Source organism: Neofelis nebulosa, chromosome 9 (assembly GCF_028018385.1).
Source record: "Neofelis nebulosa isolate mNeoNeb1 chromosome 9, mNeoNeb1.pri, whole genome shotgun sequence".
NCBI lineage: Eukaryota > Metazoa > Chordata > Mammalia > Carnivora > Felidae > Neofelis > Neofelis nebulosa.
The window spans coordinates 129834512-129859420 of record NC_080790.1 but is presented as its reverse complement, the minus strand read 5'-3'; the positions used below and the strand labels follow the sequence as shown (position 1 = coordinate 129859420).

Genomic DNA, 24909 nt, shown 5'->3' with positions numbered 1-24909 from the left:
ACTCATAATTAGGGGGGACTATTCAATTGGCTGTTGAAACCAGGATATTTTTGAGAGTGATGCGGTCACCCTATTAATAACACACACTGATGCCCTCGGTCAGGATTCTTCCTTGCATCGCTCCCTTTAACCCTCACCACAAGCCTCGGGGTGGCCCCATTTCATGAGGAGGAAGTGGATGCTCAGAGTGGTTACATGGGCCGTGTGAGGTTACACAGCTAACGAGAGGCGGGGCTGGGATTCATACCCAGGTCTGTCTGGTGTCCTTAACCGCTGTGTTCCAAACACGTGATTCAGGTGTGTGATTTGGAGGCAGCGTCCTGCTCCGTGTTCTTGGCAACTGCTCGCTCAAGCCTTTGTGACAGGGAAAGCACAGCGTGGAAAGGAAGGAGGGACAGCAAACATCACCTTTCCTGATGTACTCCTTTTCCGACGGACTAGAAGGTCCTCACAACACATCAGGGCCATCCTAGCCTTCTCTGAAGACCCTGTGCGACAGATATCCCGAAGACTAACGTGGGCACAGCCAGGCCAACTGTCGAGAGGTGGCCGTGTGTGCTCTTGGCTTGCATGTGCTGTCTTCGGCCCTACTGGTGTGTGCAGCCAAGGTCCTCAAAGAAATGAAACCCTAGTCACAGAACTCACTCTGCCTCTCTGGAAACAAGAAACACACTCCTCTGTTTTAATCACAAATTCCAAACAGAAGCATGAAATTTATCTTTGCCAGCAGGTACTCAGTGTTCATCTCAAAGGGGTGGGGAGCAATTTAGAAAAACAGAGGTAAAAATAGCCAGGCTACAGCCAATGACTCACAGGTAATGTTTATGTAAGTGCCAAAATTCAGGAAAGAGAAGAGAAGGAACTTGATGGCAGATACTGAGACAAAACTATCCAAGAGAACTGGCTTGGGCACAAATCAAATTAAAAACAAACAAACAAACAAACAAACAAAACCCCATGAGGTTTACAAAGAGTTCTCCATTGAAAATGGCCAGAGCCCTCTCGGTGTCCTCCTTGGCAAGATCTGCTCACAGAGTTCCCACGTGTAATTCCAGAGAGTGATCTGTGGGGAGACTTCTGCTCGACAGTCATTAAAAACCACTGGGGACTCCCACTTCGCCCATGAAGAAATAACTGCTGTGAAAGCTGCTGTCTTGCCATAAACAACTAGAAGGCCTGATAAAAGATATGAAACGAAACTGTCTTCTGGATTGGGCACCACAGGGTGGGACTGTCAGAAGGGAAACGTTACCGACAGGGACACAAACAAAGTGGCCATTCCTGCTCCAGGCCCCAGCCCACTTTACTGCCCTGACATAGTTTCCAGGCTGAGGCTCGGGGAGGGGAACTCCAAATTGAGCCCAGCACAGTCAGTGTAGCTGAGAAGAGGGGGACCCGAAGCAGCCAGGATACCCGAGAGGAGGGGCTGCACAGAAAGAGAGCTCCAGAGAACCGCGAGAGTGGCCCCCCGAATCCCGGACTGTTAAAAGCAATAGGCCAACAAACCCGAAGGAGACATAAGGCTGGGAAGTTTGCGTTCCTACAGGCCAGAGTGGGGTGGCCTTGTAATACATGAGACAGGAGGCAGAGTCCTCAGAAGGGCACTGCATTACTTCCTAGTGCTAGTCTGGACCTGCTGACAAAGTTTAAAAGTAAACTTCAAAAGGATTATATGGATGCCAAGAAACTTAGAGACACGGCAGAAGAAAATCCAGAACTCTACGAAGAATACGAGAAAATCTAGTAGTCAACGACATAATAAAGTTTACAATGACCGGCATTCAATACAAAATTAACAGGCAAGCAAAGAGCAGGAAAATATGACTTAGAGGCAGAAGAAAAGTTAACTGACAGAAAGAGTCCTAGAATGGACAGAGAGGATGGAACTGGCAAACAAGGACATTACAGCACAGCAGCTCTTATAAATGTACTCCACGGGGCGCCTGGTGGCTCAGTCAGTTAAGCGTCCGACTTCGGCTCAGGTCATGATCTCGTGGTTCATGAGTTCGAGCCTCACGTTGGGCTCTGTGCTAATAGCTTGGAGCCTGGAACCTTCTTCAGACTCTGTGTCTCCCTCTCTCTCTGCCCCTCCTCCACTCACACTCTGTCTCTCTCTCTCAAAAATAAACATTAAAAAATTTTTAAATAAATAAATGTATTCCATATACTCAAGAATGTAGAGACAATCATGAATGTGAGGAGAGGAAACAATGATATAAAAATGACCCAAAGGGAACTTCTGTAAGATGAATAACACAATATTTGAAATGAAAGATGCACTGGATGCTGGGGCGCCTGGGTGGCTCAGTCGGTTAAGCGTCCGACTTCGGCTCAGGTCATGATCTCGCGGTCCGTGAGTTCGAGCCCCGCATCGGGCTCTGTGCTGACCGCTCGGAGCCTGGAGCCTGCTTCAGATTCTGTGTCTCCCTCTCTCTCTGACCCTCCCCCGTTCATGCTCTGTCTCTCTCTGTCTCAAAATTAAATAAACGTTAAAAAAAAAAATTAAAAAAAAAAAAAAAAAAGAAAGATACACTGGATGGGACCGACAGGATAACGGGCAGGCAGAAGATCCAAACCACAAAGACACAGAAACAGAAACTGGCCAAAGCAAAGTGAAGCTTAGAAAGAAAAAAAGAAAAAGATTGAAAAAAATTAGAAAAGCAAAGTGTATTATGGGATGATAGCATGTTGTCTATCATAATTTAAGTAACTGGGCTCCCAACAGGGGAAGAGATGGGAGAACAGAAGGAAGTCATTTAAAGAAATGGGTAAAAATTTACCAAATTTGGTGAAGAGTTATAACCTCATAAAGTATAAACCCAAGAAGCTCCATGAACCCCAAGCAGAATAGAAAGAATTACTCCAAAACACATCAGAATCAAGTTGCCGCACACATATCTGAATGGCTAAACTTTCAAACGTTAGAGTGAGTGTTGATGAGGACGTGAAACAACTGCAAGTCTCTCTTAACATTCCGGTGGGGATGCCAAATGGCCCCATCGTTCCGGAAAACACTTGGCAGTCTCTAATAACATAAAATATATACTTACTATATGACCCAGCGACCCACCCTTAGGTATTTATCCAAGATACTTGAAAATAGGCACAAATATTCGTAGCTATAAAGTCTGAAAAAACCCAAACGTCCTTCAAATGGCGAATGGATAAAATGTGGTGCTGTGAGAATGTATATATAAACTACTGATACCTGCAAAAACATGGATGTGTCTCAGCATTATGATGACTGAAAGAGAGGAGACACAAAAGTCTACGCACTACATGATTTCATTTGTACGGCATTCTAGAAGAGGCAAAACTGTAATGACAGAATATAGCAGATCAGTGGGCACCAGGGGCTAGGGCCAGGCTAGAGGATTCACCGCCCTTGGCAGGCTGACCCCACCCTTTGAGTGAAGGCCCCTTAGAGGCCTTGTTCTGGGAAAACAGCAGCACTGGAAGTGATATTCTGATCTCCACTACAGGACGGTGGGTGAAGAGAAAATGTGACCGTGACACTGAGCCCCTGAATCCAGCCAGGTCTAAATTCAGAGGTGTCCCTTACAGGGCCGGTAAATCCCCTTTATTGCTTAAGCTCTTCTGAGTTGCGACTGTCTCTTGGGATTGAAAGTGACCCCACTGACATAACCTCTTTCACCAGGCAGGACCGCCGTCAACCCCAGCATTTCATGTTTCTGTCACTTACCCGAGAGCGAGATTCCTTCAGCGAGCCCATAAGGAAGATAAGCAAAAATGATCATCATGCCAAACTCCAAGGAAGGCGTTTTCCTCAAGTCAATATGCTTTAGCACGTAAATAACAGTTGTCAAGGAAAAGGAACCAAGGGACAGTTGACGGGAGATGTAGAAAAGTCACAAAACCGCTGCCTTCCAAATACACACGGTAAACAACGAACACAAAAGAGTTTGGGACATTCCAAGGTAACACATGAAAACCTGTCATTATGGATTTTTTTTTTCCTCTTTGCAGGGAGACTGTTGTTTTAAGAAAGGGAAGCTGACAAAACAGTAAGAGCTGTAAATTCCTAAGACAAATGGTGGGGGAAAAATTAAAATCAACCTAAGTCAACGTGTTTAAAAAATGCTGACTCGGAAGGCTGGCAGTATGCTGGGGCTGCGGGGGCAGAGCTGGGGCCGCAGCCAGACTGAGGACAGCCCACAATGGCAGGTCCCTTCCAGGGCCGAGTCACTCTTTCACCCCTCCTCCAACGTCAGAGGAGACCGCTAACGGGGTGCCCAGAACTCCAGGGTAAAAGGCCCCGCAGAAGGACCCTCCTTCCTATCCCTGGAGACTTCTAAACTCACGCCCCTGTGGAAGGAGAATCTTCTCTGTATTCAAATACAGCCCACGTGCCTATGCTGGGCTCACAGCACCCATCTACTTGGCTCCATCACAGCCGATATGGAGGAAAACGCTGAACTAGAAAAAGTTCTCCTTTCCATCCCGTTTATTGGTACAATATGAGACGCTGTCAGCCAACAATAGAGCCTTTAGACTTCTGGACAAAGGAGGTGAAGGCAAAATTCAACAGGACGGCAGACAAGCATGGCTGTCACAGGCAGGGGTGGCTCTCCCGGCCATCTGTGGAACAAACTGCTCGTGGACGAGGGCCAGGCGGCCAACTCCCTGAGACACAGGCCTAGGCTCCCACAGAAATGGTCTGGTGCCTGTTCCTATTTTAAACAGGACAAATTTTCTACAGCAATGAAGGTGTCATTGGCCTTAACGAGCCTTTTCCTCCTCCGGCTGGAAAAGCTCATGGGCTGTTAAACAATGCAATCAGTGCGAAAAACTTGGATGGAGCTCATTTTAAAAGTCTCTTTTCGGGGCGCCTGGGTGGCGCAGTCGGTTAAGCGTCCGACTTCAGCCAGGTCACGATCTCGCGGTCCGTGAGTTCGAGCCCCGCGTCGGGCTCTGGGCCGATGGCTCGGAGCCTGGAGCCTGTTTCCGATTCTGTGTCTCCCTCTCTCTCTGCCCCTCCCCCGTTCATGCTCTGTCTCTCTCTGTCCCAAAAATAAATAAAAAATGTTGAAAAAAAAAAAAAAAAAAAAAAAAAAGTCTCTTTTCTGGTCTTCCAGATAAACACTTTCAGTGGGGTAAAGACTTAGTCAAGCTGGTATTTTCAGAGGAAATTAATTTCCAGTTCTCTGAATGTGAAAAGTGAGGCAGTAGAAACTGAAAATCTTCTGAACTGAGAAGCTCCCCTGAAATCAGATCCAACTGAGATCTGACGCTTTGAACAGTGACGTCCTAAATCTTAACATGTTAAATCTAAAAATCCTTGAGTTTCAATTAAAGTGATCCTCAAACCCAAACTAAATAAAGATCCTTCTTCAAACTCAACCTTAGACTAAAACTGGCCCCCGGCCTCCATAAGGAAGGGGAGAAAATGGCTGAATGTAGATGAATGTAATTAAGAAAATCTTCTCGGCCACGTGTGCTCATCATATTAAAAGGATATTAGTGCAGAGATTAAGCCAGTGAGGGTGCCGAGTGCTGCTGAGCCAAAGAACATTTTGAGGAAGTAGCCAAGGGCTTGTAAAAATGTTTGCCACCCACTGACATCTGACATATTTTTCCTTGTTAAACCTTCAGCTGTGCTAGGAAAGAAAAGAAAAACAGGAAGAAGTTAAAATGTTATAGACAAAGTTATTAGAAGTTAACTAAAACTCAAAACTGGATTCTTGCTTAGGCGCTCGCTCATTCGCTCATTCGCTCATTCCAACATTGGGCTGGGTCACTTATTTGTTCGCCTACTTTGTTGCAGGCATGGTGTTAGTTTCAGGGGGGTTCGGAGATGAGAGAGCAGAGTCCCTGCCCTGGAAGGGCTCCTTCAGTCTGGTGAGGAAGACAAACAAGACGGGAACAAATGGCCACTCGGGGAAGGGCACAGGGTGCAGAAACACAGGGTGGGGCATCTAACTCAGCCTGGCGGTGGTCAAGGAAGGTTCCTCATGACACGTGAGCCAGGTTTAGAGTTAGAAAAAAGAAGAGTTAACAGGTGAAGAAATGAGGGAAAGTGCCCGGGGCCGAGGGAATAGCATGTGCAGAGGCAAGGAGCCCAAGAATGCACAGCACATTCCGGAAGCTTCAATTCCAGAGATTAGCAGGGACAGAACACAGAAACGGGACAGGGCGGGGTGCCAGTGCAGAGAACAGCGGCAAGAGAAAAGGCGAGACCAGCAGCCATGGCGGATGTGTGAAAGGCTTTTGATGAACCAGCCTAAGGAGATGGTAGTTCATCCCAAAGGCACTAGGGAGCCATGGGCGGTGTTTCCAGTCTGGTTGGGATCCCCCTGGGGGGGGGGGGGATGCTGGGGGGGATCCCGCTGGGGGGGATCATTGAAGCCCTGGCAGGAAATCAGAGGAGAATGGGGCGACCTGGGAGGGCGCCTGGGTGGCTCAGTGGGTTAACTGTCCGACTCCTGGTTTCAGCTCAGGTCATGATCTCACGGTTCATGAGTTCGAGCCCCGCGTCAGGCTCTGTGCTAACCGCTTGGGATTCTCTCTCCCTCCCTCTCTGTCCCTCTCTTGCTCAGGCTCTTTCTCTGTCTCTCAAAATAAATAAATAAACTTAAACTTACATTACAAAAAAAAAAAAAAAGAAGTGCCACTGGGTACAGGCTGAGAGAGTGGATTTAGGAGGCATTAGGGAGAATTAAAAGAACTTTCCTTTTAGGCTAACAGAACAAAGTAAAATGTCGGAAGCCATTAAATTCAATGAACGGTTTTCTCCCCAAAGGGAAAACCATTATACCATTACAACAAAGTTATTCTGTCATTAAAGACCCTCCTCCTAACGGATTCTACCCTTAGACTACTCGCAAGCCCATCCACTTCTCTCCTTCCGTCCCTTACCATCCTCTGTTCCGGGCCTTGTGCTCCATCACTCTGTCCAAACATCCTTGTCTTCCTAAGGGACCGACCCATTCTCCACTCACTGGCCTGGATGATCCCTTTAAAATACACAATCTGGGGCGCCTGGGTGGCGCAGTCGGTTAAGCGTCCGACTTCAGCCAGGTCACGATCTCGCGGTCCGTGAGTTCGAGCCCCGCGTCAGGCTCTGGGCCGATGGCTCGGAGCCTGGAGCCTGTTTCCGATTCTGTGTCTCCCTCTCTCTCTGCCCCTCCCCCGTTCATGCTCTGTCTCTCTCTGTCCCAAAAATAAATAAAAAATGTTGAAAAAAAAAAATTAAAAAAAAAATAAATAAATAAAAAAAAATAAAATACACAATCTGATCGGGTTACTGGCCGGTTCAAACCCAGCAACAGTTTCCTGCTGCTTTTCAGGAGGAAGGCCAGTCTGTCTACGCATGAGCTGACTCCTCTGCCCTCATGACCCCATCTCCTCATTCAGAAAGGACCCCACTGTCATGGGCACCTCTCTGTAGGTCATCTTTCACTGTTCCCTGCCCTCAGCTAACTCCCCAGTTTGTTCCTCAGAACCGAGGGCCAGTGTCACTTCCTCAGGGACAGCCGCCCTGACCCCTTCACATATTACAGGCTCTCCTGGTCCCTTACTCCTTCACTTCTTCACAAGTGCCAAAGTCATGAGTCATTCATGAAGCCCATGCCTGCATCCATCTCGTTCACTGCCACATATCCAGGGCCTAAGGCAGAGCCTCGTATACAAAGACACTCAGTAAATTTCTGCTGAATCCGTAAACAAAACAAAGAATTGTCAACAGAAATACTCAGTTTCATGAATCAGTGTTTCATGAATTGCTATCATTTTAAAGTGGGATAATCTCTGATAAAAGGGTAGCTTGGTCAAATAACCTCAGGAAGTTTTCAGTAGTGATTCGCAGCACAGTGTAACATAACAAAGGTTCTGAAAACTCCTGCAAAAAAGGAATCTAACTTTTCTCGCACAAGTTTTCCAAAGTGACCTGACTGCACAACTCCCCCGCCCCTTTCTTTCCCAGCAGACCACAGGTTAACGCCCCACCTTGGGGAGTGCTGAGAGCCAGCAAGGGTTCTCACCGGGCCAGTGCTCACCCACAGTTCCCAGACGGATCTGCAGGCCACCCGCACACAGTGCCCGGCCCCGACCCCCATATCGCTGCCACGGCTGGTACACGGGTTGGAGCCTTGCTTTCCGTTCATGCGGAGGCCCCACGGAAGTGACTCACTGGTGAGGTCACACCAAGGGTTGACAGGAGACCCAGGACAGAGGCCAACGATTTCTCAACTCAACATAAATGAAATTAGAATTTGGACTCTTTCTGACCTGGTAAATGTCTACATTTTTGTTTTTCAGGTCCTTTTCTCACACTTTGAAGAGACAAGGCTGCTTCAGGATCCATTCTGTGAGCTTACGCTGCGGCCGGAGAGCGCAAGAAGGTTTCCTCTACAGCAATTATTGTAAGAATAAATCGTCATACTAACAAATCAAAGCTAAAAATAATTTAATTAAAATTAACGAAGGGGCGCCTGGGTGGCTCAGTCAGTTAAGCGTCCGTTTTTGGCTCAGGTCATGGTCTCGTGGTTCGTGGGTTCAAGCCCGGTGTTGGGTTCTGTGCTGACAGCTCAGAGCCTGCAGCCTGCTTCGCATTCTGTGTCTCCCTCTCTCTCTGCCCCTCCCTGCTCGCACTCTGTCTTTCTCTCAAAAATAAATAAATATTAAAAAAAAAAAATTTTTTTTTAAAACCCCCGAAGAAGCAGAAGATAGCTTTCTGGAACTTTTGAAAGTGAAAACCTCAAAAAAAGGGGTAATTCATTCACATATTCAGCTGCAAAGATAAACGTGTCAGGTCACTTTGAAAGCAACCATTTGTGAAGCCCACTCTGAAACAAGACGTGATTCTACCCTATAACCAAGGAAAGCTGAAGCGGCCCTCTCCTGTACTGCTCCCCGACCCTCCCCTCTCTCTCCTCTTCAACCTGAATATGCCGACCGGCTCACGGACAACTTGGCTGAGAAGCCTCACTCGAACCCCTCAGCATGGCTGTCCGTCTCTCGTACTCAAGGCACTGTGCTCACTTTTCCGTGAGCAGCTTTCCCCCACCTTGGATTGAGCTCCGTCCAGTCCAGAGGGTCTCTGAGTGACGTCTGGCACATGGAGGGCCCTCGCCAGACGCTGGGGGTGGACGGCCGGCCTTTAGCATGTTCCACCCCGGGCCGGATACCAGCAGTGGCGAAGGGGGGCGGGGCTGGAAGCTACACACGCTTGTGGCGCACGGAGCCAGTTTTGGGAACTGCCATCACAGGCGATCTTGGCCTTCAAAAAAGCACTTTTCCAGGAAGAAACTTTGGCTAGTTACAGCGACTCCATCATTCCTCATTTTCAAAAGAAAATATCTTCTCATCTTTACCCTTCTGTCAAAAGTCTTTAACAGAAAAACTTTAACCTTTTCTTTCCTCTTGGAAAAGCTCAGAAGAGATCCTCCTTCTGACAGATTTTTAAAAGCAAAATAAATTAGACATAAAGCAGCTGAGTTGAGCTCCCAATGTGTAAAAATAACTCATGATGTCACCTCCAATTTGGACAAAATACTTTATCACGAATGTTCAGTACGTGTAGCCAAGACACGGAACCAAAGTTAAAACCCAAAAGCTAAAAGGCTTTCCAGAGTAGATCCTAAACAAGAAAAAAATATTGCCATCAGATTTTTTAAAGGTCTTATCTACAGCATGATGTCTGAGAATTTCCTAATAAAGCCATAGAAATTTTTGCCAAGAGAAATGTGAAAAAGCCAATAATGGGGGAACTTGCTAAACAGATCATAGTACATTTGTAGAAAGGAATACTCTGTAACAAGGAAAATGATGTTATGTGACATTATTTTTCAACTCTGCTCAGAGAAAAAGTTACAGTACAGTATACGGGATATAAGCCCATCTCAATAAAATGTATGTATACTCCCACCAAATTGTTAACTGTAATTACCTCTGGGTAACAGTATCGCACGTAATGCGCTCTGTGTTTTCTAACTTTTATATAAAGAATAAAGGTATTACTTTCAGAATAACAAAAATATTTTAAAGTTTTTTTTTTTTGGTTTTGTTTAAGGTCTGCTAAGCACCTCTTGCAATTAATTAAGCAACATTTGAGAAAGTTCTTCCTGCAAAAGTAGGACAAAACTAGGACAAAGACATGAAACCGTGCCTGGGGGACAGGTGTAGAAGAGGAAAGGGTCTCACATTCACTGATGTCCAATGCTTTTCACGCAGGATTGTAGTTATTCAATCCTCAAATCTAACCTTGGGCTGGGGCATTGTCACCCTCACTTTACTGCTGAGACACATGTAGCTCAGAGAGAGTGGCTCAGGGTCGCACGGCTATCAGTGGCATCACTGGGGCTTGAACCCAGGTCAGCCTGATTCCAAACCCTGGGTTCCTTCCACTATAAAAATGTCATTTTATTCTAACGTAAAAATTCTAAATGTAACCTCTAATAAAGCTTTCAAGAAAATGCTAACTACTACAGAGTGGTTGTGCTTAGCAAGGAATCCCTTAACAAAGGAAACAAGTCAGTGTTCAGGTAACGGAGATTCTATTCTTGAGTGGAACACGGACGGACTCCTAAAATTCTCTTAGCTCGTCTGGGAAACACTGTCCAGGGCTCTTTTCTCCAACCGCTTTGTGCCTTCTCTGTTTTTGGTAGAACTGTTTGGGTCTCCTGCCCATATGTGCTAATGAACGCCACAAAAGACATTGTTCAAGAAAAATAGCCCTGAGTCCGATAAATGCATCTGAGATGGTCTTAAATTCGTTTCATTTCTCTTTCTCAATGGCTTCTTGACATTTTATGATTCATCTATAATTTCTCAGGTCCTATCAACAAGGGCAGTAATGCCAATGAACATTTGAAAAAAATTTACAGTTTCCCAGGTAGCTTTCACACAACAGCATCTCGAGGCGGGACGTGCCTGTCAGTATCACTAGCTTATTTTATGGCTGTGAAACGGGAAGGTGACCTGAGACAGCTCCTAAGTGGGAGAGCAGGGCCTGCGTTTACTGCTTTCGTCTGCACCAAAGCTGTCCCAACACCCATCCCTCAACTGGCTGCTCCCTCATCCTGAGCTCGAGCCCCGCTCTGGGCTCCGAGCTCACAGTGAGGAGCTTGGGTGGGTTTCTCTTTCCCCACCTCTCTCTCTGCCCCTCATGGGATTCTCTCTCTCTCTCTCTCTCTCTCTGCCCCCTTGCTCACTTGAGCCTTCTCTCTCTAAAACAAAACAAAACAAACTCCCAAAAGCCGAAGTTCTTGGGACTTACCCCAAAACAAATGAATCAGAAGCTGTGAGGGTGGGGCCTGGGAGTGCTCTGGCTAATAAGCACCCCCAAGGGTGCTGACAAGAAGGTGGACTTGAAACCACTGCTCTAAGGTAGGTCCTAGAAGGCAGGCTCTCCTCGAATCAGCCGGGACCTTGACAGTTCTGCTGGGGGTGACAGGGCTTCTCAGGACAGAAGACCGAGAAGCGAGTGAACCCATCACCCAGACGACAAGGACTGCATGGAAATACCTGTCCCTTTGCTACAAGGACCTTCAGTGCCGTCCTTGAAGAAAGGACACTCACTTGGTCAGGACAATGGAGACGGCGTCGTTGAGAATACTCTCTCCAAACACCAGCATGTTGAGCACTGGGTCCACATGAAGTGCATTGAAAATAGCAATAGTGGCCACTGGATCCACAGCAGAAATCAGGGAGCCAAATGCAAAGCTGCAAAGAAGAGAAAAAGAAGGAGTAATTCTGCAATGCTTATCACATAGTCCACATATAAAACATCCAAGCCCAGACTGCATGTGGTCTAACATACTAATACACACTGGGGCTGAAGTAACTCCAGAAGTTGGTGTCTTTTCCCCACTTGTAACACCTGCTGGTTGACACTGCGGGTGGGGCGGTGAAAGGCCCGCTCCACAAGCCTTTGTTAGAAACGGCCTGGTTTTCCACCGAAGTACCAAGACTTTATCTGACCGGTGACAGATAGATGGACGTTACAGACATCCCAGCCTAGCTCTTTGTCAGAGCAGCTGGAAGCATGATGGCTCAGGGGGGCCTCACCCACAGGCCCCACGAACTCCTGGGTGTGACCTCTGCTTCTCCCCTTGCCACCAGGCCACTAGAGTGCCCCTGTGACCGACCACAGTCTCTACTCAGACTTGCAGCATCTAAGAAAGTGCCGAAGTCCGCGGCAACTCTGCCGTGCCTCGAGGGGATGGGTGGCTGGGCTGGGGGACACCAACACCAGGGCTGCCTCCCTCCGGGCCAGGGGCTTCCCCAACGTGCCCAGGAAGGTGTAACTACCTCCGACAAAGAGGTATTAGTTGCCTGGCATGTTGCAGGCACTGAGGCCGTAATGACAGCAAACCTTCGTGTGGCACTTGCCGCGTCCCAGGCACTGGTCCGAGCCCTTGACATCTAGGAACTCAGCGCTCCACATGGCAACCACGTGAGGTGGTACCATTACCACCACGGTTACATAGCGCAGGTGGAGGGACAATGAGGGTAAGCAACTTGCCCGAGGTCAGACAGCTGAGAAGTGGCAAGACCCAGGATCCAAACACGGGCCGCCTGGCCCCAAGTCCGTGCTCCTCACCGAGACACTGGGTTACAGCAACATCCAGAGACTAAGGCCAGTTTGGAAAAATGGCAAGCGTTACACAGGAGATCAGAGTGATCTGGTGGGTGGCAGGGGGTGGGCCACTCACAGCGGATGGTCAGAAAAGGCTTCTCTGAAGAGATGACACTTACTTAAACAAGGGCCTACATGACAGGAAGCAGGTGGCCAAGTCAGGATCTGGGGACAGAGACAGCAGCAAGCTCCCTCTGAGGTGGGGGCAAACTTGGCGGCCTGAGAAGCCGGTGAGGGTGGCAGCGGCCCCGTGAGAGGCAGCGGCAGATGTCAGAGGCTGGCAAGTGAGGCAGGGCCCCGTGGGCCTCCCCAGGAGTCTGGGTGACTTATCCTCTCTGCCTGTTTCTTTCTACCCTTTGGGAGTCCTTGCAGGCCTTGCGATCCCCTCAACGCCACATGCCGTGCCTGGCTCTTCCTTTCTAGATCAGCAGACAGATTAGGTCTGCCCCCTTCCACCACGTAAGACAAAACAGGGGCTCTCAAGGGGACAGACCCGGGGAGAGATGTAAGCCAGAGACCATCCGTCTCTGTTTCATGCCCTCACCGAGCTCGCAGCCTGGAAGGGAAAGGGGAGCTATGGTGGTGGGCCTGCCCACGCTCAGCCACTCTGCACAGTCACGTGAGCCCAGGCTCGGGGTGAGCAGAGCCAGGGGGACGAGCTGCCTGGCTGCCTTGCCAGCCGCAGCCTGCTTTGTAAGTCGGTCATCTGGCATGCCGGTTTCCCGGGCAGCTCCCTGTGTTGAATTAATGCGGACTCGTGCGGGACAGCCTGCTCACCTCAAGGACAGCTGGGTCCCAAGCTGAGGGGCGGACCCTGAAAGACAGTCCCAGTCCAGAGCTCAGTTCGAGACGTGCCCTGTTCTCACCGAGGCTGACACATGTCACCTGCCTCTTGCCCTCACTGTGAGTGCCAGGCAGGTGGGCACTATGTTTTAGTCATGGGTACATTCTCAGGATCTGTACTGAGCACGGCCCAGAGGAATTTGTGGAAGGCAGGCGGGAGGGAGGGAGGGAGGGAGGGAGGGAAGAGGAAGGCCAGGGAAAGAAGGACAGGCAACACCACCGAACAGCTGCCAACCCGAGGGGCCCTGTTCTGTGGGCAGCCCGGCCTTGAGGCCCTCCTGCTGCAGCCCAGACACAGAGCTGGTCTCTTCCTTTGTCTTTGATTCGCTCTCCTCACCCAGGGCAAATCGCCACGGGCCTCAGGAAAAACAACGTCTGAAAAGGATACTCTGAAGGAGAGAGAGAGGTGACGGAGGAGGAACCTGGGAGCCTTTGGTGGCTCCTGTGTCGGGTGCCGACTTTGTGCGGCTCGGTTGGTCCCTTTGCTCCATTTCTGAGGACAGTGCGGCCAAGCAGACAGCTATGGTTCTCTGTGCTCAGCATCCACACCCCCGGTTTTGGTAACAAGCACCCCAACTTCCATTTGGGGAGCCACACCTCTCCGACCCTCCACCCGTATAGTTGCGTGGGGCTCTAGGAGTGGGCAGGGGACCCGAGTTTGGTCAGAGAGGGCAATCACTGGGCATTTTACCAGGCCACTGAGAATCAGGTTGGCCCCTTGGGCGGAGATGCTAAAGCGAGGCGGGGGTGGGGGGGTGGTGGTGGTGAGCCCAGAGCCACCAGTGCTGCCACGCGGGGCAAGTGTGTCTGAAGATGAAGCCCGTCAGGAAGAACGGACGGAGACACAGTGAGAGAGTCCTGGAGGCTGTCCGGCCAGAAGCCATCACTCCAGGACCCTTCAGTTCTATAAGCCAACAACTTTTTGTTTTTTGGTTTTCTGCTAAAACTAGTTGTGTTGGGTGTCAGTTGTGCTAAAAGAGGCCTGGTTGATGTTCTTTGTCACGGTCCCTGTGGGAGCCTGAACTGAAGCCAGAGCAGGAGCTAAAAGACCAACTGTTGAATGGACAGAGGGATGGACGGATGGAAAGATCTGCGCTAAAGCAAATTCAGTGACACAGTCATCGTAGAATCCAGCTGGTGGTCTTCTGGGCGTGAACTGTGCATGCTTTACCTTTTCTGTGTTTGGAATTTTCATACAAACAGTTGGGGGGCAATGCTTTGCAGAAATCATCTAACACACTCAGCTTGGGCTGGGGATCTGTACTGGGGCAGAGTTTTCCTGGAGGACTGAAGTATGAACGGCCTGATTCATTGAGAGGTCGGACTCTAAGGAGTCATTTCGCTGTGGCGTGAGTTGCTGCCTCACCCTCTTTCATGGCTCGTCCTCTAAAAGGTCAGTAGCTACAAGTTCAACTGAGAAGTGTGTTTTCTTGATTTATTCTATCATCTCAAAAGAGACAGCAACACCAACCAAGCGAAAAGGAAACAGACTGAGGTGGAGAAGGGACTCAGATGTATCTACAAGTGACGTCTCTACAATACAACCCTCTGTTTAACAAAGTTATTTTTATGTTTTCTATTGTGCAGAGGTCTGTGGGTCTTATGTTTGGCCTAGGTGGTGTTTTGAAAAACTGATTATAAGTTGTCAGCTTTTGGGGCACCTGGGTGGCTCAGTCAGTTGGGTGTCTGACCCTTGGCTTTGGCTCGGGTGAGGATCTCGCAGGTTTGTGAGTTAGTTCGAGCCCCGCGTTGGGCTCTGCACACTGACAGCACGTGGCCTGCTTGGAATTCTCTCTCTCTCCCTCTCTCTCTCTCTCTGCTCCTCTCATGCACACGTGTGTTCTCGCTCTTTCTCTCTCAAAATAAATAAATGAACTTAAAAAAAAATAGGTTGTCAACATTTAAAAACTAGGAAATTCCTGGGGCGCCTGGGTGGCTCAGTCGGTTAAGCGTCCGACTTCGGCTCAGGTCATGATCTCACAGCTCGTGAGTTCGAGCCCCGCATCAGGCTCTGTGCCAACAACTCAGAGCCTGGAGCCCGCTTCAGATTCTGTGTCTCCCTCTCTCTCTGCCCCTCCCCCACTCATGCTCTGTCTCTGTCTCAGAAATAAATAACTATTAAAAAAATTAAAAAAAAAAAAGTAGGAAATTCCCTAATTAAAATCTAGAAACCTGGCCTCTTTTGAAAAAAAAAAAAAATGTTGTTAATATCCAGTAATTCTGTGCCTGCATTCCCACAGGGCAATGACTAGGTAGAGCTGAGAAGTGGCTGTCCCTTTCAGACAGGGTGCACACTTCAGATCCCCACCGCGGCCACCCCCAGACACCTGGAAGTTCCCTCTGGTACGTGCTTGGCCAGGCCCTGTGGCTGCAGGTTTGCAACTGTTGGCTAATTTTCCCCAGAGCACTCCCAGTCTGCGGGAAGGTCACTTTCTAACAGGAAAGGAAGTGCCTGCACATCAAGAGAGAATCCCTACCTGGCTTATTCTGCTTGTCTAAGGGACAATTCTTTTACTCCTCCCTCCCTCAACCTCCCAACAAACATCGGTTTAATTCCGTTTCACAAGAATTTATCAAGCATTTCTGTATCTCTAACCAGTTGCCCCAGAACAGGTTGAAGGACTGAATGCTGTGACATCTTCCTTTGTATGACTAGGTACGGGGCAGTTCTCTTCACTTGCAAAATACTTACAAAATGCGGGGCCTCAGTGCTGCTTTCTTTCTAGCTCCTTATAGAATAAGAATGTGATTTTTGCTACTTGTTTATATAACAAGACTATCTTACAACAAAAGCTCCAAAATTTATGTCCCTGGGGGAAGAGGAGATTGCACTGGCTGTTCTCAGAGGCACACTTCCCGTGAAAATGGCTTCGAGATTCTAGTCCCCAAGTTGCTGAAGACTGACGGCTCTGACCGGCCTGACAGGAGAGAGCTGGGGCGGACACCTGAGCCCTGCTTCCTAGCCCCCAGCCAGGCCACAAAGGCAAGCACTCATGGTGCAGAAACACAGACCAAGGCTGTACATTCGCTAGACTTCCCAGGGAGGGGACGAAACCAGGCCTCACTCTGCTTGTGTACTTTCTTAGCACTGGATCTGGTACCATCCGGGAGACAGCGGCCTAGGTTGCTTCTTGCTAAGTTGATGAAGGAAATTCCTGAGCTGGGCTCTTGGCAACTCTGAGTGCTCACTGGAGTAGCTTCAGACTGAGGAAGATATCCACAGTGGAGACCTTGGCCCTGCCTGCCCCCCGCACCCTACCCCACGCCTGGCTTGGTGGGAACCCCAGAGTAAAGATGCACACCTCACTCCCCCCTCCATCCCGGATCTATCAAGAGGACAACTTTCCACTGTGGCCACTGAAAAGACTCAGAAATTAGGTGAAGATGATTCTGGATAATGCAAGATGCAGTGAGTGGTGTTGGGGACGGGGTGCAGTTAACTGACCAGAGATATTCCCTCCAAGGCTTAAGCTAAATCAATTATTCCAATCAGCAATGCTCTTACTAGAGACATTCAAAATTCCACAATATGGTTGTGATTAATTTCTGAGCCACAAGTTAATTCAGCAGAAATCATCTGCCAAACAAAAAGAGAGACAGAATAGAGAAACACCGCACCCAGGAATCAAGGTGGAGAAAACTATCCCCAGTTTGAAAAGTAGTCACACGGGGGTGACAGTATGAAAGATTTACCTGTCTGTCATGTTGAGTTTAGAGATTACATCAGCCTGTAAAATAAAACACACAAACACATAGACACAAAAAAAAAACCCCTGGAGAACAGCCAAGAAGATTAAAATGTCCATTAGTGCTTTATTAGAAACTAATAAGGACATTAATCTTCAGTCCCCAAACCACTTGAAACATAAAGAAAACTCCTAAGTTTCAGTTTAAGCATGCATTCAATCATTATACAACAAAAGTACAGAAAAGAATGCTACCTTTTCAAGCCAAATTAAGTATAGTTTTCTGAAGTTTATTCCCATTTGCTACTAGTAGCTGAGCAATGAAGGTTGCATGACAGACAGATCTATTCTGGTGCCACTGTGGCAGCAGTTCAGGGGACAATCAGAGGCAGTGGGCTTTGGCCGACAGCCACCAACAGAAGCAAACACATCTGACACACACGAGAGGCCTGCTGGTCACCCAGATGCCCGACTCTGACCCTCAGTCCACAGAACAGGGGCAGGCAAACTTTGTGCAAGTAACCATAAAAGAAAAGAACTATGACGTGCATAGACATGCAGAGTACAAAAGTATACATATTACCTTTCTGGGTAGGTTTGGTTTAAATTAATTCAAATTAATTTGAACTCAAAGTACAGAACATCCAGTTGATGACACTGGGAATTGGTTTAGCAATAGTGGAAAATCCGGAGTATACAATTCTACAGGTGGACAGCTTAGAATTGAGTGAACATATTCAGATTCGAGTTTGATTTTTAAAATGCAAATTTTTACTGAGACACAGTATTTAACTTTGATTCCATTTACCTGAGAACACAACTGATACTATTATAATCTTAAGACCTTGATGGTATATATTCTGCTTTAATTTTAGTATTAGGTCTTAAATTATTGGTTTGCAGGTAAGATCAAATACTTTTGGGTATGATGGAGAAGATCCACTCAATTCCAGACACCAAAGCTCTTCGAGGACACTTAGAAACAATTGCAGCATGCTTTTACTGTGCCTCATATGAGTTTGGATTTCCTTCCAGGACAGTGTTTACCTTGAACATGAAACACAGGCCCCACGAGGTGTCTGTCCCTACCCCATCCCCCTGCACTATCTCTAAGAACGTAAGATTTTCAGGATTTTTCAAAGATGTTTTTCTTACCTGACCCAGAAAATAAATCCCTCCACCTACTACAAAAGCGGAAATTGCCGTACCAAAGACAGCAAACAGGGTGATGGAACCAATATTTTGAAAGAAGTTACCCTGTTTGAAAAAGCAGAAATGAGAGGACTGATTAGGGAAGCCGGTCCAGTCAGTGAAGGCACGCATCCCCCACCCAGCCCTCTGATTCTCTGCAAAGGACACCGCCGCCTACCTGGTTTGGCTGGAGACCTGGCAGTCCTCCCTCACCCCCACGCCTGACGCGGAGCCAGGTGTCATGGTGTGACCTTCCCCGAGTCATTCACATCGCTGGGGCCCTCGTGCATGCAAGCTGCCATCACCTCACCCTGGACTGCTGCTAGGAACTGCCCGAACCAGCGGGGCCCCTCCCCCTCTAGCTCTTCAAGGGCTTCCGGAATGAGCTTTGGAAAAGCCAAGCCTGATTATGATGCCTCCACCCTGACCTCCCACTTCCACTCAAAACACAGCTAAAACCCAATCAAAGCCTGGATGGTTCGACCCCCTGTGAAGTCCTCACACCTCCCCTTTGTTCTCTGGGTTCTGGTCACACTGGTAGCTTATGGTTCTTAGAACACATTATGCTTGCTGGGCTTGGACCACTCTTCCTTTCTCCTTGCTTGGTGAACCCGAACCATCTTAAGATCTGAGGATAGCTTGACTCTTCCTGAAGGAGGGAGGCCTGCTCTGATCTTTCAGCCAGGGCAAATCCTATCCTATGCTCTCAGTGCACAATGACCCTCTCCTGGTACATGGCCAAAATCTTTTATTATTATTATTATTATTATTATTATTATTATTATTTTAATGCTTATTTATTTTTGAGAGAGGGAGAGAGAGCGAGCGAGCAGGGGAGGGGCAAAGAGAGAGGAAGACACAGAATCCAGGCTCTGAGTCATCAGCACAGGGCCCGATGGGGGGCTCCAACTCATGAACCATGAGATCATGATCTGAGCCGAAGTCAGATGCCTTAACCAACTGAGCCACCCAGGTGCCCCATGCCCAAAATCTTATATTCATTTATGTAACTATTTGACTGAGGTCTGTCTGTCCCACTAAGCTATAAGCTCAGTGGAGGAGGCAGTGACCTGGTCTGCTGTTATATAACACAGTTACTGGCATAATGCCCGTCAGATAGAAGATAATTAATAGGTACTGAAGGAATTAACTGTGTTTCACATCTGATCAAAGTCCAAAATTTATACAATTATAATTTTTTAATTAATTAAGAAAAGGTGCCTAATTCTTTTTAAAGATTTTAAAGTAATCTCTATACCCAATGTGGGCTTGAACAGACAACTGTGAGACCAAGAGTTGTGCACTCCACCAACTGAGGCAGCCAGGCGCCCCAGAAAAGGTGAATTATTACAAAGTATGTCAAGATAATACGTTACATGATCAAAAACTCCTGTTTGCTGTCCAGGGCTTGCTATCTATCCATCTGTCTATCTATCTAAAGTTTACTTATTTAAGTAATTTCTACATGCAACGTGAGACTTGAACTCAAGACCCCAAGATCAGGAGTCGTACGCCCCTCTGACTGAGCCAGCCAGGTGCTCCTTAAATAACTTTATTTTACTCTATTAGTATCCTCATCAAATACGACGGATAAAACATATTTCCATCTATACTTCACAGCATTTAAGAGAATATATTTGCGTCCTGGTAGCATGGTAAATCTTTCAAATTTCCGTAAAATTAAAAAAAATTAAGCTACTTATTAGAATCCTGTGGACTCCACTTAGGAACAACACCAAGGAACCTCGATACCTGATTGTGGGCATAGACAAGGAATCCCATTTTTTACTTAACTGTCAAGCCACAGACAATAGGAACTGCTATTTTAAAGCTGACTTCAAAAGTTATGTCCTCACCTCAACACCAACGGCCCCACCAAGCCTATCTCCTTCAGGAACCTTTTTTGCTTCTTTTGTTGCAATTTTGATTTGGCTGCCCATAATCTAACATTCAATTATTTTGTCTGGTTTATCAATCTTTAGCACACAAAAAACTTTAAAATATTCAGGGCAAACACAATGATTTGTTTTTTCTAAACCAAAGGCTTTCATCTAGGAGTTTTCTCTGCAAAGAGCTAATTTATTTTTGTTGTTAAAAATAGATTAAAATAGATTAAATTAAGCCTTGATCTGTTTATAGGAATCTAATGCTAATATAAATTTATGTAGCTGGTTAATAGTAATCTGGATATTGAAAATTTACCCAAATTCAAGTTACCACACTAAAAGAAGTTCCCTTTGTTACGCCGAGCAAATTTATCTGTTTCTCTTTGACATAACTAATGTCCCATTCTTTATATGATATTAATAATTTTAAAGAACCAATAGCTGCCTATCTAATGCATATTAAGTGATGGGAATCTCACTGAAATTTTTATTCCAAGTTCAAATTTACATCAACAAATACAGCAATATTAAAAACATTCAAAGTTGACTTCCTATCTTCTTTGGGGAGGACAGAAGTGAACAGAAGTCTCTGAATTCACATTTCTAACTCACATTAGTCCATTTCACATAAATTGTCACATTTCCTGCTGGAGAGCCATCTTCAAACAAATGTCTTTCTAAGAAACTATTATTTTCCTCAAATTTTGAACAAGTTTATCTCCCTCCCTCCAAAAAATTAGAAAATAAAAATTTTATATGCTCTAATATAATATCACAGTGTCATGTTTGTTTTTTTTTTTTAATTTTTATTTTTGGGACAGAGAGAGACAGAGCATGAACGGGGGAGGGGCAGAGAGAGAGGGAGACACACAGAATCGGAAACAGGCTCCAGGCTCCGAGCCATCAGCCCAGAGCCTGACGCGGGGCTCGAACTCACGGACCAGACTGCGAGATCGTGACCTGGCTGAAGTCGGACGCTTAACCGACTGCGCCACCCAGGCGCCCCAACACAGTGTAATGTTTTTAAGCAAAGATCAAATCAACTTCCTCAGCATTGTTTTTTAAATTAAAAAACATTTTTATTTAAAAAAATGTTTATTTATTTATTCTGAGAGAGAGAGAGAGAGAGAGAGAGAGAATGAGAGAGAGAGAGAGAGAGAGAGAGAGAGAGAGAGAGAGAGAATATCCCAAGCAGGCTCCGGCTGTCAGCACGGAGCCCAACGCAATCTCATGGCTGACGCCATGACCCGAGTGGAAATCAAGAGTAGGGTACTTAACTGACTGAGCCACCTGGGCACTCCCACTTCACATTGTTTTGAAATACTTTCTTTTATCTGCGTATAGTTCTTTTAAGATTTGTTTATAAAATGAAAGTGTGAAAGACACTGACTTTTAATTTCTTCTTGCCTGTTCCTTTTTAAAAAAAAAAAAATTTTTTTAAACGTTTATTTATTTTTGAGACTGAGAAAGACAGAGCATGAACAGGGGAGGGTCAGAGAGAGGGAGACACAGAATCTGAAACAGGCACCAGGCTCTGAGCTGTCAGCACAGAGCCTGATGTGGGGCTCGAACTCACAGACCGTGAGATCATGACCTGAGCCGAAGTCGGACGCTCAATCGACTGAGCCCCCCAGGTGCCCCTGGACTGAACAGTTTAAAATATTTATGTTTTAGTATCCAGGTGGAAAACTAAAGATTTAATTAGTATGTTTTAACAAAACTCTCATGACTAAATTTAACTCATTTACTAAGTTATCAATAATGACAGTGGTCATATTAATAATAGATGATGTTAACAACAGCAAGGAACACCATCGATTATTTAATGTGGTGGGTCATGCTCTGCATACATTCTTTCATTTTGTGCAAACCTTCAAACAACCCAGGAGGTAGGGTTTGGGGGATTTTTTTGTTTTTAATTTTGACTCTACCCAAAAGACACCTGTAGGAGGCAGTGCATGATTAGACCTATGTCTCTCTGGCTCTAAAGTCCAGGCTCTTTTCCTCTGTCGAAGGGAGGCCAAACTTTCCAACCTTCACAATTTTTAATCATATTCACAAAATAACTGATGTATTACTAATAATTTAAGTTGAGTCACTTTTTTATTTTAAAACTGAAGTACATTTATTTATTTATTTATTTATTTATTTATTTAATTTATTACATTTGAGAGAGAGACAGAGAGACAGAGAGACAGAGAGCGAGTAGGGGTGGGACAGAGAGACAGAGACAGAATCTGAAGCAGGCTCCAAGCTCCGAGCCATCAGCACAGACCCCAACGCAGGGCTTGAACTCACGAACCACGAGATCATGACCTGAGCTGAAGTCGGAAGCCCAACCGACTGAGCCACCCAGGCACCCCTAAAACTTAAGTACATTTAAAGAGGGGCACCTGGATGGCTCAGTTAGTTGAGCATTTGACTCTTGATTTTGGCTCAGGTCATGATCTCACAGTGCACAGGATCAAGCCCCACATTGGGCTCTGTGCTGACAGCATGGAGCCTGCTTGGGATTCCCCCCACCCCATCTCTCTCTGCCTCCCCCCTGCTCTTGCACAGGTGTGGGCGTGCACGTGTGCGCTCTCCCTCTCTGTCTCAAAAATAAATAAATAAACTTAAAACCTCAAGAAAAAGACACCCCTGGGGCGCCTGGGTGGCTCAGTCGGCTGAGCATCCGACTTCGGCTCAGGTCATGATCTCACAGTTTGTGAGTTCGAGCCCCGCGTCAGGCTCTGGGCTGACAGCTTGGAGCCTGGAGCCTGTTTCGGATTCTGTGTCTCCCTCTCTCTCTCTGCCCCTCCCCCGCCATGCTCTGTCTCTCTCTCTGTCAAAAATAAATTTAAAAAAATTTTTTTAAATAATAAAAAAAGAAAAAGACACCCCTCCCCCACCCCCCACATACACACAAACTGGCTTAAAAGTGAGAAGCTCCCGCCCAGGCAGAATGAGTCCCACTGGAAGCTGGAGGGCAGAGACCAGAAATGCTGGGGCAAGGCGGGGAAGTGGGCAAGGGCCGGTGAGGCCGCTCTCTAGGCTGAGGAGCCAAGAATGAGCAGAGTAACTGTGGGACTAGACTAGGTGATGGGTCAGAAGGAGCTGGAGGGCTGGGGAAGGATGAGGCTCCAGTCTGGTAAGGAGAAGCTGGGCCAGGGAGATGGCGGAAAGAAAAGGAGTCCGGGGATAAGGGGACATCAGAGGGGGAGCTAGGGCAGGACACTGAGAGGGGAGACCCTGAAGGATGGAGAGGCCGAAGGAGGGACAAAAGCCGCACGCACATGGGAAGCTGAGAATCAAAAGGCTTGGGACACACTGTCCTCTTAACATGTGTCAGTCTGTGTCCAAAAAGAAGAGTCAATATACTGCCCGCGTACACTTAAAAATCACTTTGGCCATCACTTCCTAGGAAAAGTAACCCTCTGTGGAAAATACTAGTTTAATAAGCCACACGGCCTGAAACCAGTAAAGCGACCCACTAAGTGCTACGTGTGCCCCTCTCCCTCAGGCAGCGCACCCCCCGGGGTGCTCACACAGAGCCACCGCTGCAAGGTCAACACCCAAGCTCTCAAGGAGCTGGTCTCACCGACTCGGGCAGCCACCTAGACCAAAAGCACCAGCGCGTGCCTGGGCCTTACCTTGTGTAATGAATATCCTGACTCAAATATAATAGGAGGAAGCAGGAGAAGGAAAAACATATTTGGACGAAACATTTCTTCTTCCTGTAAATGTAAAATGGGTATTTTCAGAAGCATGGAAGTTATATATTAAGAAATAAAATCCGTCAGTGAAGAGCCAAAGTAATTGTTCTCGTAGGCCCTGTGGAAATATTTAATGTTTAAAAAAGAACCTGATGATAGAACCGAGCAGCAGAAGAAACCAAAGACACCACAAAACCTGCACTAATAAATGTAGGACAAGTGATTTTAAAGGTGACCAGCAAAATAAGTAAGAATGAAGTGCTTCCAAACACACCCTGTATGCTTTTTATTCTTTACTTAGGAAAGGAAGTTAATATTAATACAGAAGACATTTCAATGAAAACAGAACGCTTACAAAAACAAGTCCACAAACAAATCCTCCAGAAAAAAAGTTAAAAGTAAGCCTTAGAACAATCCACTTGGAGGAAGACTAAACCCTATACACGTTTAAAATTGCCCTGGCCTTTTCTCTGCCTGTCACAGACAACTGTGCCACTTTCCTAAACCTGGCTGTGATGAAGTAATGCCCATCTGATGCCCTTGTGACTTGGGACATGGCTATAAAGTCAGCCCCTTGCTATGCTTTCAGATTCAAATATTAAGTGTCATTATGATAGGTATTTCTAGAATATGGCCATCTTGGGAGGAATGACATCATAATTTCATGTTCTATATTAACATCTCTAATTGTTGGTGTATCGGGAGAAAATCCATATTGGTCTTCAAATCCGAAATGACTACATGTAACACAGAGTCTCCTTAACACTGCAAAATTAGGCCCTTTTTCATAGGAAAATTTCATGCTACAGTCTTGACAGTCTGATTTCTTGTCAAAATCCCTATTCAGAAGAATGGTTAAGTGTATTCTTACAACTGTACAGCTGTTGCCATAAAGCCTAAAACAACATTCAAAGGCTCAAACTAGAAGCAAATGATGGCTGCTGAAAATGCCTTATTAAGTCTTAAAATAGCTGCCTGAGCAACAAGCTCATGCCTCAGACTGGGACCAT

The 24909-nt window shown here is 46.7% G+C and overlaps 1 protein-coding gene across 3 annotated transcripts in view; it reads right to left on the bottom strand.

The window, feature by feature from the left end:
• Positions 1-24909, bottom strand: part of SLC9A8 (solute carrier family 9 member A8) — a 71410-nt gene that overhangs the window by 19954 nt on the left and 26547 nt on the right. For 2 of the 3 annotated variants that reach the window (XM_058685918.1, XM_058685917.1), the window contains 6 exons: positions 23837-23920; positions 18283-18384; positions 17135-17169; positions 11539-11682; positions 5480-5618; positions 3704-3809 (listed from right to left, as the gene is read on the bottom strand). In XM_058685918.1, coding sequence (XP_058541901.1) covers positions 3704-3809; positions 5480-5618; positions 11539-11682; positions 17135-17169; positions 18283-18384; positions 23837-23920 — 610 coding nt within the window. The remainder of the gene's footprint in view (positions 1-3703; positions 3810-5479; positions 5619-11538; positions 11683-17134; positions 17170-18282; positions 18385-23836; positions 23921-24909) is intronic. The other variant, XM_058685919.1, reaches the window with a different exon arrangement.